Below are 18,376 nucleotides of genomic sequence, written 5' to 3' on the forward strand. Positions count from 1 at the left end.
TGTTTACGAAACGTGTAAAGACAAATAATTAATGTACAATTCGAGAAGCGATTTATGGAAAGTAAATGTGTCAAAAATGTGATGAGATTTCAAAAACAACCAAACTATACAATGCATCTACAAGTTGTATGTTAAGTATATCAAGGAACACTTAACGCGGCAGTCATAATAATTTGGACTTGGTTTGTTTGTTTTTGTTCGAGCTTCATTCAGTTTGAGGAAACAAATGCACTCCAAAACCATCGAGTATGGTGTGGTAGGACATCACTTCAAATGTTAAGACCTTTAGTCGTTGCAAAATTCTTCTTTATTGAAAAAAAAAACAAAAAAACAATTCTTTACTCCAGACCCTTAGAGCCGAGCATTGTTCCTCCAAGAAAAGCTGGCGACACAGACACATCCCCATGGAAAAGAACGAGCCCACTCCAAATCATACAAGTGGTTGTTGCTGACGTGGAGTGCAGGAGTTATTTTTTTTTCTACTTTTCTTGAAATAGAATCAGGATGAAGCCAAATAATAAAGCATTACCAAACACGAATATGTGAAGCTATTTCTGCAGCAACTATTATGAGCAATGCCCTCATAATAGTCACACTTCACCAGCTCTTCATTGCCAGCTTAAGGATGAAATACTGTTGACGAAAATTACAATGATGATTGCAGCCAAGAGCTTCAGCTCATCGCCCAAGGTCAACAAAAAGGTGTTTTATAAGTACATTTTGGTGAACATTGTGCTGAAAAGACATCAGAGTAGACAGGAATGAGCTGCTCAGACCACAAAATAAAGTGAGATGCTCAACATTGTGGTGATTTACAAAAAATTAAATTATGCCACGCGGTAGAAAACCTCAAATCTTAAGAATTATATTGTAGATTGGGAAATATTCGCGACTCACCATGACAGGAGAAATACACAGACACAGACACACAAACAACACAAACGCACTGCTTATTGTACCGAGTATGCAAAATAATACCCAAATGGGAATTGAGAGACTTTCATCGTGAAATCAAATGAACTAGAACGGCACTCGGTAGAGCACATACCTCCGACAGGCTGAAAGATTTATTTTTGTATCCCACCGATAGGCCGGATATGCATCCGGACTTTAACCAAAATCTAATCGGCTTATTCTTGTCACCTCCCCAAATCATCCACCACGTTTCATCCGAATATGTCCACAACGTTTTGAAAGATCATGCTTTGTATCGTTTTTGGTACTGTCATTGGTGAAGAATCAATTGATTTTTTTTTTTTTAAAAACAACTCATATCCAGATCTGGATCTTCACCAAAATCGAATCAATTCGTCCATGTCACACACCCAACATATCCACCAAGTTTCATCCGAATCAATCCATAATTTTTTTTTGAGATATACTGCTGAAAGACAGACAGACACAGACAGACATGGATGGAAACAAAACCTCCATTCACCTTCCAGAGCTTGGCAGGTTTCATCCACAAGAAAATAAAAATAAATGCAGCCATCAATGAAATTAGACAGGCAGAAGACATTCGAATGCAAAATGGAAATGACAAAAGAATGCTACCCAGACTTGGTGAACCAAAGACGACAGAACAAAGAGAGCAGGAAAAAGAAGAAGACAAATGGTGCCACATCCCTCCTGCAAAATTCCAGATGCTGGTGGACTCCATCCACAGTGCATACAGGCCATACTGGCCACACGTGGTGGCCCAATCCAATCCATTGAGACCATACTCTGTGCAGAGCATTGGTGCTGCCTAAGCAGTCTCCTGGGCTATTGGGCGCAATCCTGGACGGGATGTGACACGGTCTCTGCGATCTATCGTCAGGGCAAGCGTAAAGCTTTCAACATGGTGCACAAGAAGCGGGACTACGACTTGCTGGATACCTTCACAAACAGTGGAAGCACCCATGACGAGGTGGAAAAAGCTGGGGAAGGCTTCATTCTTAAGCTTTATGGAGCCAGCAGTTTTGAATCTCTTGATGACTACCGTCACATCGCATACAAACGGGCAATCGGTCGCAGTTCCCTGAGTTCATCCTTTCAGCTAGAAAGTCTACCTCCAACTAGTGCTGCAGCAAAGCAGCATTCATATCGCGCCTATCTTACCGTCCAGGAATGGACTCTTACCCCGGTAGAAACAGACATTGCTGTTGCACCCGACACTTTGCTGAACATGGTTTCAAAATCTTCCGATATGTATTGTATTGAGTTCCTTATACTTCAAAACATATGTGTAGACATTTAAAATGTGTTATAGGTAAACCTACTTGCAAAGTTATGAGAAAAACAGAAATGGCGGCCATTTTGGACGCCATTTTGGATTGCGGAAAACGCTCAAGGAGGATTCATGAGGACTTTTAGTATGTTATTTCACACACATTCCTGGACCTTTCCTGAAAAAATCAGCTTGTTACCAAAAATGTCCAGGTTAAACCCTAATGCTCTTGGACTAAACTGCCGTACATTAAATCCCGGCATACACACCATACGCAACCGCCTCAGACCGGTTTGGTGACACCTGGGTCCAATCAATCATCCCAACATTGACAGCGCACTAAAACTGGAAGTAACAATCACCAGGTGTCACCAAATGTTGGAGTATTGGAACACCAATCAGGTACCTGGGGGAAGGATCTGTCACGGGCGAGCTCCTCCAACAGAATAAGTGGATGGAACGCAGGCCAGCGTGGGGGGGCGGGGGGGTACAAAATATTAAAAGGCAAGAGTGAACAGCGAAGATGAGGGAGAGGAGACTCCGAGTGGTGTGAACCTTCAGACACCAGCCCGCCTCAAACCTTTTGCAAACTCCCATAGCGCATACCCTCATCTGACCAGCTTTCATCTCTGCTTTCCTTTCGTTCTTATTCTCCTTTTCATCTCCTTTCATTTCTTCGTTCACTTTTCTCTCATCCCCACGCTTTATTTTGTATTTCACCTTCAACATCCCTTTGTCCCTTTGCACTTTGTGTCGAGCTCTGCTCGTTAAGCTGTGCCGCTTGCATTGACCATCAACCCCCACTTTGCCTCGTACACCTCCCGCATTTTCCCACCAAAACAGATGACCAGTTCACATTGCGAACCACCATCAGAGTGCATGGAGAAGGCAGCACGTAAGAGACGGTGAGGAGGGATCACGAGAGGAGTGTGAGGGGGTCCGGACACCAGAACAATGGCAGGTTCTTTGACGGCACCAGCTCCACTGAGGTGTGGAGGCACATGCACATGACCCCAGCTTTTATCTTTCTCTCCCACTCTCTTGACCCTCTTCCTGTCTCTCCTTCCCCGGATGTATGTGGCACCAGCTACTGTGGAGTGGTAAGTCATGTAGATTTTGAGAGCAGGTTTGTCGTGTAGAGGATAAGGGTAATATATATATATATATATATATATATATATATATATATATATATATATATATATATATATATATATATATATATATATATGTGTGTGTGCTGAACAGACCTCTAATACAAGGTTGTCGGCAAAAAAATGGAAACACCAATGTACAATCACGTAATAGGGCGATGGGTCACTACGTGCGGCCAGTCCGGCCTGTATGCACCATGGCATAGAGTCCACCAGCGTCTGGAATTCTGCAGGAGGGATACGGCACCATTCTTCCACGAGAAAGTCAATCAACTCACACCGTTTTGATGGAGGTGGAATATGTGGTCTCAGGCATTACTTCAGAATATCCCATCAATGCATGATTTGGTTCAGATCTAGTGACTGAGAAGGCCATGACATATGGATAACATCAGTGTCCTGCGCATCAAACCATTGGACGACCACATGTGCTCTGTGAATGGGGGCTTGGGGGGGGGGGTTCCTATTGCAGCCATGCTGGCCATAAGTATGGACAACCAGGCCTGTGCAGCATTTTTATACATGACCGACACTAAGCATGCTGGGATGAAATTTGCTAAAATCAACACATGGCCCACACCTGGATGGAAGACGTTGCTTGGTGTCCCTCATTTACCCAGGTGTTTCCATTTTTTTTTTGTCCACTGCCTGTACGTGCCATTGTGTCTTCTTGTAAATACAGTACTTGCCATTTTCTTGTTACTGCCACTAAAAGTCATTTCCTTAAGAAACTGGGTCCTGATTTTTTTTTTTCTGTCAGATCTGATTGCGACAAAGGATAACCAATGGTTAATTCGGCTTGGTAAGAGTTAGAAATGATGACGCAACTAGTGGTCCCGCTCGGCCGACAAGCTACATTATCATCGGCATGGTACCCGCTTGTACTCGGGCTTTTTCGTACGTGTTAACACGACTTTCAGCGTGGGACCCAGCGAGAAGTTCTGGGGTGAATGGCAATCGTGGTCTCTCAAAGACACGCCCTCCTCTCGGAGTTATTATGAGAAGACATTCATCACATCGGGGTCAGGACAGGTGCCCGACAGCTATCACAACACACATAAACCCCAGAGGTCGTATACTTTCCCATGAGCTGTTTAGTCTGATTTTACCTTTGAGCTTGGTTCTTAACTATCATTCTGGTGCCTTGGCAGAAGGTGTTGAATCAAACTGGATGTCCTGTTTGAAAGCATTCACTGGTGGATAGCAAAGATCTTGCCACACCTTTGAAAAGTCGATCATTTGTTTGTCCTTACTTTGGCCAAACACTTCGTTACTGCCATAACTTATGGAGAGCACAGCATCAACAACATAGCCAATCTGACAGCAATGATACGACAAACAGCCAGACGCTGATAAAGGTGCACGAATAACTACGAGAACGGCACTCAGTGGAGCACAAACCACCACCAGGCTGAACAGGTTAGGTTTTGTATCCCACCGACAGGCCAGATCTTCTGACCTTAACCAAAATCGAATCAGCTTGTTCTCATCACCTAACCAACTCATCCACCAAGTTTTATTATAATCCATCCACAAGTTTTTGAGATATCGTGCGATAATATCATTTTTGGCCACATTTCTCAATGCTGAACAATCACTTACAACAATTCAAAAAATATATTAAAAAAAAACCTTGTATCCGGATTCGGATTCGGATCTTCACCAAAATCAAATCAATTTATCCTTGTCCCACACCCAACTTGTCCTCTAAATTTCGTCCGAATCCATCGACAACTTTTTGAAATATCGTGCCATACATCGTTTTTGGCCTCCAATCTCTCAATCGTGAAGATTTATAAAATTCTCATATCTGAATCTGGATCCTCACCGAAATGTAATCGATTCATCGTTGTAACACACCCAACCTGTCCACCATGTTTCATCCGGAACCGTGCACAACTTTTTGAGATATCCTGCTTAAAGACAAACGCACAGATAGACAGAGACAGACCAGGGGTGGTCCACCGAACATCGGTGCACCTTCGTGGGCAGAGGTCAATATCTCGATGAAAGAGGATAACAATTGAATTTGCTGACACGAGCTGGCAGGATCAATTCGATGACCCAGCGCGTTCTGAACTGTTGCAGAATTATGACACCACACCAGGGAGGGTGCCGCATTGCGGAGCACGCCACCATGAAGATTACGACGTTGAGCAGGCTATCCTGTCCGTATTAAATAACGACTGTCGTGTTGTTATTGTTGTTTTTTTTTCGATCCTTGTGGAGGATCTCGAAGTCTTACTCACGTTGTTGTTCTTCATCTTCTTCTTGTGGACTTTTTTGTTTCACAGCCTCCAGTTTTCATCGAAACTTCCTGAAACTTGGCATGTATATGTAAAAATACCCTGCGCAGACAGTAACCATCTCCGATTTTGAAAACTCCTCCAAGAAAAAAAGTTATGACGTCAAATTATCACCGCTAATGGAAATCGCCTAAAAAATTATCTCCGAAACGAGGCAAGCTTTTTGAATTCTGTTTGCGGGAATCGAACAGGGCATCAGCAGAGATGAATTGCCGCACATATGATACATCACTATGACGTCGTATCAATTTTTATGACGTCATTCCTATTTTTTTGACATTTTTTGTTTCACAACCCAGAGTTTTCATCGGATCTTCGTGAAACTTGCCATGTATATGCAGAAAGCCCACGCGCAGACAGTAACCAAAATCTCCGATTTTGGAAATTCTTCCGAGAAAAAAAAGTTGACGTCATAATATCGCCGCTAATGGAAATCGCCTATACCATTATCTCCGAAACTAGGCAAGCTGTTTGAATTTTGTTTGTGGGAATCAAGCTGGGCATTAGCACAGATAATTTATCGCAAACCTGATACATCACAATGACGTCATATTCGTTTTTATGAGGTCATCATAAAGAGGATGAGGTTCTCAGCTCATTTGAGCTTGTTCACACCAGGATAGCGGTCAGTTTTTTGGGGATTCCCCAAACCCCTGCCTGGTCTATGTAGCCACCACGAAGGTCCATGAGTGATGGATCTCCGAGGAGGGATCAAATGACAAGTTGTCAACAGAGAAAGCAACTCATGATGGATGAGAAATCCATCAGCATTTTACTCTTTTGCATCGAGGTGCAAAATATTTTGGGAAAGGAAGCGTTGGATCAATGATCTTCCAGAAACGTCACTTTTGGGGTTTTATTATCTTTCTTTCTTTCTTCAGAAATCTCAACAGCACCGGAGCTTCAAGGAAGGATGCTCACCTCGGGGCCAGTGCGCCCTGCTCGGTACGTCCTCTGCACGGCTGCTTGAGAAGCGCTTCGACAGAAACGATACTGGGAGAGAGGGAGAGGACACGTCGGGAAGCTCGTAACGGTGCATGGCGTCACCCTTGCCCCCCCCGGCACCCAACCTGGACATCAAGACTGCGACGGACCCCGTCCGTCGGACGCACTCCTGCTGAGCGCACACCCCGAGAACGGAAGATCGACAAGGCGGATCGAACAGAGCCCGACGAGCTGGTGATCGCGGGTCGGAGGAGCATTTGGAAGGAGGAATAATCCATGGAAACTGAACCCCGGATACCTGCAAACAACGCAGGTGGCCCCGGGGTGCCGGAACGTGATGTTCCATGATTCACAACAACACTTCTGCGTGGGAACGCCGAGCCTGCCGACCCCGAGCCTGCCGACCCCGAGCCTGCCGACCCCGAGCCTGCAGACCCCGAGCCTGCCGACCCCGAGCCCACATCTTACCGATCAACGGTGTCGCGGGACCTTTCCGTCGGACTCACAAACGCCGATTCCTTCCCAACACACCTCGCGTCCCGCATGAACTATCCACGCACACGTCCGAACATATGTTCAGCGAGTTGAAGACCGTCTCGAACAGCGACCGGACGACATGATGCCGACGCTTTCCGGGACTTACCGCGCTCGCTCGAGGCACGCGTGCCCTTCCGCGCTCCTTTCCCCCTGAGGTGCGTGCGAAGGTCCCTCCGGGCAGCCCGTAGCGCCTGACCCTCTTTCCCCCTGGCCCTGACTCGGGCCGGTGCGCTTGGCCAGCTCGAGGCGCCACGTGCGCGCGCCTCACCAATGCCACTGCGGAGTGCTGCGCGCGCGCCGCCGCACCCAATGCGCGCCCCGCTTGTAGCGCCGGCTCGCGCCTCGACACGCAAGCTAATGAGGCATGTGCGCCGGGGTGCACGGTGCCGCCGCTTCTCCCGTGGACTCGAGCTGTTGTGCCCCATTATATAGACATACATACACACAAACACATGTAAAAAAAAGGTCAGGAGCTCTTTCGCTTTGGAAACGTGAAATATGCGCGTGCTTGCTCGGCTCGAAAACTTAAAACGGATCAACTTTAGTCGTAATTAGTTAACACTTGTTCCGATAAGAATATGAGCCTACGGTGGTTTACGGACAAACGAGGTGGGGGTTAAGTGGCAATTAAGTGTTCGTGTAAAACGTTCGCCCGTTGCATTCATTCATGGCGTCATGTCATGACCCTTGTAAAGCGAAGTGTCTGTAAAGAGGCAATCATCATCCTCGGGAATACGAGTGTGTGCAAACGCGCCAGTATTACTTTCCCTTGACATCATTGACCTGGACAACACCTGTTCACTCGCACGTGCCCCTCCCCCCTTTGCTGTGTCACCTTAACGCGCATGCGCAGAGACGCCTCCTCTGCCACACCAAGCGAAGAGCGTGTTCCGTTGGACGTCCAGAGTCGCTTAATGCTCAGAGGCCACTAATTGTTGATTTGTTGTTAAACGCCTCGAAAATCGGGGAATGACGTAACGATGAACAAATCAAAACGGTGACTGCCGCCATCATCGCGTGCGTTTTTCGAACAAAGCACACTTTGTAAAGCATTGTTAACTGGGCACTCAGGCACGATCCGCTGACCATTTTCGTGACCAAGCACGTTTCGTACATGACAAACTAACCGGCCTTAGAAAAGGACGAACCAGCAGGAAAAAGTACAAACTGACAGGACCCGCTGCGTGTCCATCACACCTGATAGCAGAGCTGATTGTTCATCGGTGACCCTGAACCCAATGAGTAACCGACCCTGCGTAACAGATCAAAGCAGCTGCTGAAATGATAAGAGAGGAACCGCAGGGTCAGAAGGACGTGACCGACCGTGAGAAGAGGAACGTCTCGCCTTCTCGCACAATTCTCTGCAATCCTGGCATTCTCTGCCATCTGTCCAATACGTACACACACACACACACACACACACACACACACACACACACACACACACACACACACACACACACACACATATACATATTGTTGCGGGCCGGAGGTCCGGTGGCGAGAACGACTGCAAGGTGGAGAAAGTTACGTCGTCTCCCACCAGACTCCCGGAATTGTAGGCCGTCGCTCACGGATAATTAATTTTGTGAGGTGGTGGGTTGCTTAACCGACCGTGGACGCCAATACCTCCACCGCGAAGCGTAGGGTCTTTTTGTCTGGAATCAATTTACCAAATTAACCACGCGGTGTCGTCTACCAGAGAACCACGCCTTCGGTACGTCTTGCCACAACCGGAGCACTCTCCCAACTACCAACTAACTTTCCGGTTCGGATGCAGCGGAGTGGACCCACCAAGAACGTACCGGCTCGGATGAAGAGATTAGTGAGTATAAAAACCCGGCTAATCTCAGATCCCAACCATGCTGGACCAATGAAGGAAAAGACGAAAACGAACTGGGAACATTTATAATAATAATTTATTTACAATAAAGCGAGGAAAGTTATGTGGTACAGGTAACAGGTTTATTGGGGTGTTATGCAGGGGAAGATGAAAAAAAAGATGTCGTGCGACAATTTTACAGCAACTAATAAAGCAGACACAGAGCAGACTTGTCGCGAGAATAATACAGGCAAGATTTACAAGGTTTGAATAACTTATACAGTTCTACTTAATGGACGGCGCCACACACTCAGACACACACTCGGACAAAATAAACCCAGTTGAAAGCAAAGGACTTTTGTAGCAAGGGAGGGAGGGAGTTGAGGTCACATTTCTCGGTACCTGAGTTCCGGGGAAAGGGATGCTCTGTGGTGCGGCACCTGACAATGGTGTGGGCAGCTCGGCCCACAGCCGCACGTGTGGAGTTCGTGTGTGTGTGTGTGTGTGTGTGTGTGTGTGTGTGTGTGTGTGTGTGTGTGTGTGTGTGTGTGTGTGTGTGTGTGTGTGTGTGTGGAATTCAAGGTAGCCAGGATCATTGGGTATATCCCGCGATGAGGCTGAGTCTTTGGGTCTCTCACTCTCAACGAACGGCCCCCAAAGAACTCCTTGGATCCTCCACAAATCTTTCTTTAAACGATCCTGGTTCTGAGACAGGATTCGGGCTTCCAAGCGTGTGTTGCAGTTTCGCTTCTTTTCCAGACCCCCAAAGAACTCCAGCACAGAACGAACTGTCTCAGCACTTCACAAACTCTCCGAACTCCTAGCACTTCACCCTGAGGATGGTGTCGTAATTTATCCATCTCCCTCAGCGGGGAGGGGCCTTGGTGAAACTGACGTCACTGTCCGCCTTGAGTGGACGGGGCTTCCATGGGTCCGCCCTTCTTGGGCGGGGTTTCGGCCATTCCAGGCAGCCTGCCACCTCCACACGTGAGGACTCGCCAAAAAGGAACTACTGAAAGAGGATTTTGCCTCGGACAGCGATTCGCCGGTTAGGCAAGTAGGTGAACACGCGGTTGTTCAGCACACGCGAGAGTAGCAAGCGAGAGGAGGGGCAAGCAGACAGAGGGTACCGTGGGTTGTCATGGATTTGCCTTTGCAATGAAATGGAGTGGGGATAAAAAGATTTATTAATCTAACGAAAAAACATCGCAATGCACCCATTTAATTTTCCCACGAAACACAAGGAAGGGATCTGTCTGCACATATCCTTAATGGAATAACTGACTTGGGACAGCTGTATGTTGTAAGCATACGGTTCCAAGAACCTACATATATATATATATATATATATATATATATATATATATGCGCCAACACCAGGCTTAATATATGTATGTATGTATGTATGTATGTATGTATGTATGTATGTATATATATATATATATATATATATATATATATATATATATATATATATATATATATATATATATATACATATATATATATATATATATATATATATATATATATATATATATATATATATATATATATATATATATATATATATATTAAGCCTGGTGTTGGCGCAGTGGTTAGGGCAGCGGCTTGGGATCCAAAAGGTCCTGAGTTCAAGCCCCGTTGGGCCACTGAATTAATACACCAGAGGGTTGACTCAGCCTGTCATCCTTCCGAGGTCGGCGAAATGAGTACCAGTATACTGGGCTAGTGTATACCCTGGTTAAAATAGGTGTACCATATCCCTGTGTCGTAAGAGGCGACCAGGGTTGCGTCAGGAAGGGCATCCGGCATAAAACATGTGCCAAATCACTATGCGGATCATACGGATGATCCGCTGTGGCGACCCCGAACGGGAGCAGCCGAAAGCAGAAGAAGAAGGAGAAGATATATATATATATATATATATATATATATATATATATATATATATATATATATATATATACATATACATATATACATATACATATATATATATACATATATATATACATACATATATATATACATATTTCGATATGTACATATATATATATATATATATATATATATATATATATATATATATATATATATATATATATATACACATACATATTATCCCTGTGTCGTATGAGGCGACCAGGGTTGAGTCAGGAAGGGCATCCGGCGTAAAACATGTGCCAAATCACTATGCGGATCATACGGATGATCCGCTGTGGCGACCCCTAACGGGAGCAGCCGAAAGAAGAAGAAATATATATATATATATATATATACATATATACATATACATACATACAAACATATACATACATACATACATACATATATATATATATATATATATATATATAAATATATATATATATATATACATACAGGGTGTCCATAAAGTCTTTATAATTTATACTGTCTTGATATGCTTCGTGCAACTAATGGTGCCCATATAGAAGTGTATTAAATGAGGCAAAAAAACTTCAATATGTACTCCTTATTTTGTAATAATTTCCACATGTTTATCTATTCATTTGCTTTTGTAATAAATTTTTTAAATTGTAAAGAGACTTTATGGACACCCTGTGTATGTATGTATGTATGTATATATATATATATATATATATATATATATATATATATATATATATATATATATATATATATATATATATATATATATATATATATATATATATATATATATACATTGGAAAAAACATCCACATACATACATATATATCCATAGATACTGCACATACATGCGTGCGTGTGCACTGTTGTTGACTGCCATCTCCTACACAAGTGGATGTTTTTTTATTCTGGAGATGGAACGGAGACCTACCAGGTCTCAATGTATCCACCTCCATTAGCACATACGTGTGTTTTTAATATGTGTGTATATTGTTGCGGATTCGCGCCCGCCGGCGTGCGGACGGCCACGTGACTCGAATCGCGGCACGTCGCCCACCGGACGGACAATCCAGTCGTGACCTTCTCGGACTAACGCCGGGAACCAGTCACGGGTGGACCTTTCAGTCTCACCGCGATCGTGCCAATCGGCCCCCACGTGGGATAGGGTTGCTCCTGCACAGGGCTCCTGCACCCCTCCAAATGGGTTTCGAGCCTACACACCCACCAACAACAAAACGACCGCCATTTTTCAATTTAACAAACCCAGCTAACTTACTTTATACTGACCCCAGGGTCCCTTGGGCGGGAGTCACTCCTCCCCCCAATCACTCATCGCACCATGCATTCCCCATTCGCTCCACACACACAGACCCGCTGGCCTCACTCACTCACCAAGCACATGCTTCCAATTCACTCACCAACAACTCTTCAACACACACACACCACTGAACTCTGCCATCCTCCTAACTACCTCCCCTAACTAACTCGTGCTCCCACGTCGTCCCTTAAACTACAGCACGTTCCTTTTAACGCTACGCTACGTAGCTAAACTACGTCCCCTCTACACATTCACAAGTCTGTCACTGTCCTCGAATGTCCCAAAAATCAATTTCCCAACCTAAATCTGACTATAATCCCTCTAACTAATCCATTCCACGGACTCCATGAGGACTTACCCCCGCCCCATGGAGTCGGTCGAGCTAAGCTAACCCTTCCCCCTAACTAGTTTCCATCCTGTGCCCAGGATAAAGGGGGTCTTCCACCCCTTGCCCAGGAATCCTGTGCACCCGAAAGTGAGGCTTGCTTCTTTTTTTTTTTTTTTTCATGCGCAGCACCAGCGCGGCAACTCGCCGCTCGCGCACTTTACACCTGGCCGTGACGTCATGCAGCTGCACGTGTACCTCGTCCCTCCTTGGACGGTACCATCCGGCAGGGATTCCCCTCCTGCCGGATTCCAACCCCACGTGCAGCCATGGCGTCACCGTGCGCATAAAAAAAAACACAAGCCCCACGTCTCGAGGGGTTCCCCACGCGAACACATGTGCTTTGCCCGTTGGAGCTTAACACACACGATCGCGTGGAGAACCCGTCCGGTCCAAATCCATTATCCTGCCTAAACTTTGTCCGTCCGCGGGATCGGCAAATCCACCGCTGGCGTTTCCGGACCGGGACTTCACCCTCGCAAGCGAGCACGTGGGGGCCTCGTGCGTTGCACAGCACGGACCTCGTGCTCACTGCTGGGTGAACCCGGCACGGTCCCCGAAACAACTACAGCCGTTACCCGGCTTTCTTTCCTCACATGTCGCCGTCGTCGCCATTCCACACACGCACTCCCACGTGTTACGACGCTCACACTCCCTTCCATTACATTCACACCGGGAGACGCGGCTGCGTGCTACCGCATGCCAACCGACATCTCCCTCACATACCGCTCTCTCACACACACGGTCTCCCTTGCATAACCCATACCACTCACACGTGGTGCTCCACTCACTCGTTCCTCACTCATACACCGTGCCTCACTCACACACGCGGGGGCACTCAACCGCGGTGCCTCATCCACACTGGCCGTTTCATCCACACACACTGCCTCTTCCACACACGGTGCCTCATCCACACACGGCGTGCTGGGAAGCACGTACTCCGGCACCATCGCCACCACACCACTCACACACGGGGTCGCTTCCACACACGGGGACGCACTCACACCTTGCACCACACACACAGGGGCAACCACACTGGGGATTCGTGTCCCCACAAGGGTCTCCGGGGCCTCTATACCCCCCAAGCTCTCCGTGCACCCGTCCACAGCACTCGTCCCCTCAACCTCGCAAAGCACGACCGAACCCACCTGGTCGTGACTTTCCTCAAGGGGGCATACTCCTTCCCCTCGTTCCTGGAGGAGGCTATCCAGCTGCTCGCACCGGGCCTCCACCCAGTCCACCAGCTCAACCCCATTATCCTCCACTACCTCCGTGTGTGTGTGTGCGTCACTTACCCCGTCTGCATCGTGTAGTCTTCCCTCTATCGTTCCCATCTCCCGTGTCTCTGCCAACTCAATCACCTCTTCACCCTTTACCTCCCTTGTCTCAACTATTTTTATTTCCTTTGTCGTCACCTCGTGTCTCGTCTCGCACGTTTTGGTCTCCCCGTTTAATTTTTCCCTTTCAGTCACCGTTGCACCCCCTCCCAGCTCGTTCGCTCCTACACGTGGAGTCGCCATTTTAAGCTCCCTGCTGACGGCCTTCATGCCCGCCTGCAGGCATCGGCCCATGTTCTACGTCTCACCCCGGAGCTCTTTCATTTCTTCCTTCATTTGCTTGTTCATTCCTTTCATTTCGTTTTTCATTTCATTTGTATTTGTATCCATCTTTTGTGCATTCGCATCCATCTTTTCGTTCATGCCTTTCATTTCGTTTTTCATATCCGCATTTATCTTCGCTGTCATTTCCGCATTTATTTGTGCCAGCATGGTGAATAGCTGGGCCATGTCGGGTGCGCTTGGGTGAGCCATTTCGGCAGGGGTTGGGGAAGGGTTTTGGTGGAGAGGGGGAGGGGAGGTGTCATACACCGCGGCCGCTGCCGCACCCATTTCGGGCTCTGGGTTCAGTTGGGCGAGTTCGTTTTCCTGTACAACCAACATTTCCTGCACGGGGATTTCATCCTGAGCCATGGATTCTACACATTCTACATCCATTTCTAATACCCCCGGCTCCCGCTCGCCTTGAGACGCCATCTTGCTTCTCTTAAAGGGTTAATTTAGCTCGCTCGTAATTTGGAGGGAATCGGGGGTCGCTCCTCTCACCCCTGGACCGATTCCCGTGAATTTAATTGGAGACAGGAGAGCCCGTTTTCCCGTTCTCCGATACCAGTGCCGCGAGGAGGGCAATGAGTTTGTATCGCACGACCTGACACCAGTGTTGCGGATTCGCGCCAGCCGGCGTGCGGACGGCCACGTAACTCGAATCGCGGCACGTCGCCCACCGGACGGACAATCCAGTCGTGACCCTCTCGGACTAACGCCGGGAACCAGTCACGGGTGGACCTTTCGGTCTCACCGCGATCGTGCCAATCGGCCCCCACGTGGGATAGGGTTGCTCGCCAAATTCGACCTACCTAAGTACCCACACGGAGGGTAGACCGGGCGATCGCACCTCGCCGCAGGTCGACTTCGGACACGGGCCACTTAAGCGACCCGTTCCGTACTATCGGGATAACCGAGCGGTGTTATTCGTCGGCCTCGACGGTTCGATTAATTATCGGGTGTCTTAGCCCACGACCAACCCTTTACGTGAAGCAAGATGGGGATTCAATGAAAGAAATGACGAAGCGAAGCGGGAAAACAGTTCAACAATAAGCACATTTATTTCGCGATGAACGGAAAGCACACATATACAATTCCACCAAAAGCACATGTAAAAGAAGAAGACAATGCAATATTACACAAAAAGCAAATGCAACAATGCAGATCTATCCGACTACCGGGCACACGGCAACACTTATACAATTTTACTTCACAGATGGCGCCGACAACACATATTCCCAAAGCAAAAGAAAAGAGAACCACCCTCCAGGATGAGGGGGGTAGGCGGGCCTGGGGCCGAGACCGTGTCGGGCCTACCCGTCTGATGATGAGACGCGAAGTGGCGGTGGTGCCTCAACTCCGCGGGCCTCGCGGACAGTGTCTGGTAGGGGGTGGGAAGGGGGCCCCCTTGTCGCACTATCTCAGCGCGGGGGGAAACAGGAGGGGGTTGCTGATGCTCGGGGAAAGGAGGATATAACCCTGTCTCGGGTCCCGCGGCGAGCGTCTCCTCCTCCACCTCGGTCGCGTTGCTGGCCTCTCCCTGTGCCGCTCCCGGCACCGACGCGAGCACCCCCTCGTCCGCCTTCGCCGCCGTCACCTCTCCACAGCTCCGTCCTCTTCACTCCGACTAGTACCACTTCTTTCCAGCTCCACCGACGACTCTCTTGAACTCCGCACACTCAACTCAACTTCCAACTCAACCCTTACTCAACTTCCAACTGAACTGAACTCGACTGATGAACGCAGTCGTTTTTATAAGCCCCGTGGCTTCGCTCTTTCACCCTTGACCCTCTGCCTCCGACCCTTCACCTCTCTAACTGGCTCCCCATTGGCCCGAGGAAAAGTGGGCGTGAATGCTTTTTGATCCATGAATTTGCATATAGCGACCGCCCTCCATCGCCCTGGAGGCGGGGCCAAATCGCCCCTCGCTCACCGATTGGACGGAACAAAAGTGGGCGTGAGTCGTTTTTTGATCCGTTTTTCTGCGGAAAGTCCGTGATGTTTTTGAACACGCTGCTCGGTGCGCGCCCCGCACGAGTCCAGCATCGGTGCCCACGAGTGGCGCGAGATGACGGTGATGCGATGGTGGCGAGTTGTGACGGTAAAGGTCGTGGCGGTTGTGGTGAAGCGGCGTTGTGGTTGGTGGTTGTTGTTGTGATGGCCGCGTTGTGGTTGGTGGTTGTTGTGTGATGGCTGTTGAGACGTGGTTGGTGGTGGTAATAATGGCGGCTGGTCCAATATAAAGATAGTAAAAGAAAAACGGCTGTCCTGAAGAGTCGCAGCCCTCATGAATGACATTTATTCCCTCGAGACAACGGGTTTGGGCCTAACTACACATATACTTACCGAGATATCTCACCTAAGGGACCTGAATGGTGGTTTGCGAATTTGGTCAACCACAACAATATAATATGTGTAATGTCTCATATAATATGGGTATGATCACATATCAATAGGTGTGTGTATAAGTATAATCCTTACTGTAATTCATGGAAGGCCTGGTGTTGGCTTCATTTTAAGGTAGCTGGCTTAAGATCGTACGGTCTTGTGTGCTTAAGATCCTCGGGTCTTGAGTGTTGAAGATCCTAAGGTCTTGAGTTCAAAGTCCTGTCAGGCTGTTGAATTAAACCAGGTAGGGTTGACTCAGCCTGTCATCCTTTCGAAGTTGGCACCATGACCTCCAGGTGGGAGAGGACATTACAAGTCCAGCCCAATTACAGTGCAGTGTTCGTGTCCCCACATTTTCCAGTGCAGTAAGATGTTTTGAATTATAAGCAGTAGGTACAGTGCCAATAGAAAGCCTCACCCCCTTTTGAAATTTTCACATTTTGTTTCCTCATAGCCTGGAATTAAATAGCATTAAATCAGACTTTTCACATCACCACCCACAAGTGAAAAACAAATTCTACAAATTCCAGAAAGTTAATTAAAAATACGAAACTGGAATATCTTGGTAGGATAAGTGTCCACTCTCCTGAGTTAATACTTTGTGGAAGCACTTTTGACAGCAATTACAGCTGTGAATCTGTTGGGATAGGTCTCTACCAACTTTGCACACCTTGATTGGGCAATATTTGCCCATTCTACTGAACAAAACTGTTCAAGCTCAGTAAAGTTGTGTGGGTAGCATTGATGGACAGCAATCTTCAAGTCATGCCACAGATTTTCGATTGGATTTTTGTTGAGGCTCTGACTTGGCCACTCAAGGACATTTATCTTTTTGTTCCTTAGCCACTCCAGTGTAGCTTTGGCTGTGTGCTTCGGGTTGTTGTCATGCCGAAAGGTGAACTTCCATCCCAATTCAGCTTTCTTGCAGAGGGCAGCAGGTTTTTCTCTGGGATTTTTCTGTAATTTACTCCATCCATTTTGCCTTCTATCCTGACAAGTGACACAATCCCTGCTGATGAGAAACACCCTCATACATGATGCTGCCACCACCATGCTTCACAGTAGGGATGGTGTTCTTTGGGTGATGTGCTGTGTTGGGTTTGTGCCAAATGTAAAGTTTTGCATTTAGACCAAAACGTTCCATCTTGGTTTTGTCAGACCACAAAACATTTTGCCACATGGCTTCAGAATATTCAGAGTGGTTTTTTGCATACCTCAAACAGGACTCAAGGTGGACTTTTTTGAGTGATGGCTTCCTTCTTGCCACCCCACTGTACAGGCCAGACTTGTGGAATGCTTGGGATATTGTTGTCACGTGCATACAGTGACCAGACTTTGCCATAAATGTGTGTAGCTCTTTCAAAGTTGCTATTGGCTTCTTGGTGGCCTCTCTGATCAGGCTTCTCCTTGCTTGGTCATCCATTTTGGAGGGATGGCCTGATCTAGGCAGGGTCTTGGTGGTACCATACACCTTCCATTTCTTAATGATTGTCTTGACTGTGCTCCAAGGGAAACTCAAGGCCTTTATAATATTTTATACCCATCCACTGATCTGTGGCTTTCCACAACTTTATCCCAGAGGTCTTTTGAAAGCTCCTTGGTGCTCATTGTTGAGTCTTTGCTGTGAAATGTACTACCCAGCAGAGGAAACCTCCAGGAACAGCTGATTTTATTTTGAAATAATCAGAATCACTACAGTTTAACACAGGTGGAGGTCAATGAACTTGGCATGTGATTTTGAAGGTGATTGGTTGCACCTGAGCTAATTTACAATTGCTATGATAAGGGGGGTGGACA

At 47.1% G+C, this 18,376-nt stretch overlaps 1 protein-coding gene across 19 annotated transcripts in view; it reads right to left on the reverse strand.

Annotated features, from left to right (window-relative positions):
• LOC147024409 (uncharacterized) overlaps positions 1 to 8,027 on the reverse strand; it is a 200,601-nt gene extending 192,574 nt beyond the window's left edge. For 17 of the 19 annotated variants that reach the window (XR_015059012.1, XR_015059014.1, XR_015059011.1 and 14 more), the window contains exon 1: positions 7,258 to 8,027. Coding sequence is in view for 7 of the 19 variants with exons in the window: in XM_085884316.1 (XP_085740442.1) it covers positions 7,258 to 7,591 (334 nt within the window). In the remaining 12 variants the exon portion in view is untranslated. The other 2 variants (XR_015059009.1, XM_085884314.1) reach the window with 2 other exon arrangements.
• Between the last annotated feature and the right edge of the window lie 10,349 nt (positions 8,028 to 18,376).

The sequence above is a fragment of the Eptatretus burgeri genome, chromosome 6 (assembly GCF_056783735.1).
Source record: "Eptatretus burgeri isolate ZD-2024b chromosome 6, Ebu_testis_v1, whole genome shotgun sequence".
NCBI classification, from domain to species: Eukaryota; Metazoa; Chordata; class Myxini; order Myxiniformes; family Myxinidae; genus Eptatretus; species Eptatretus burgeri.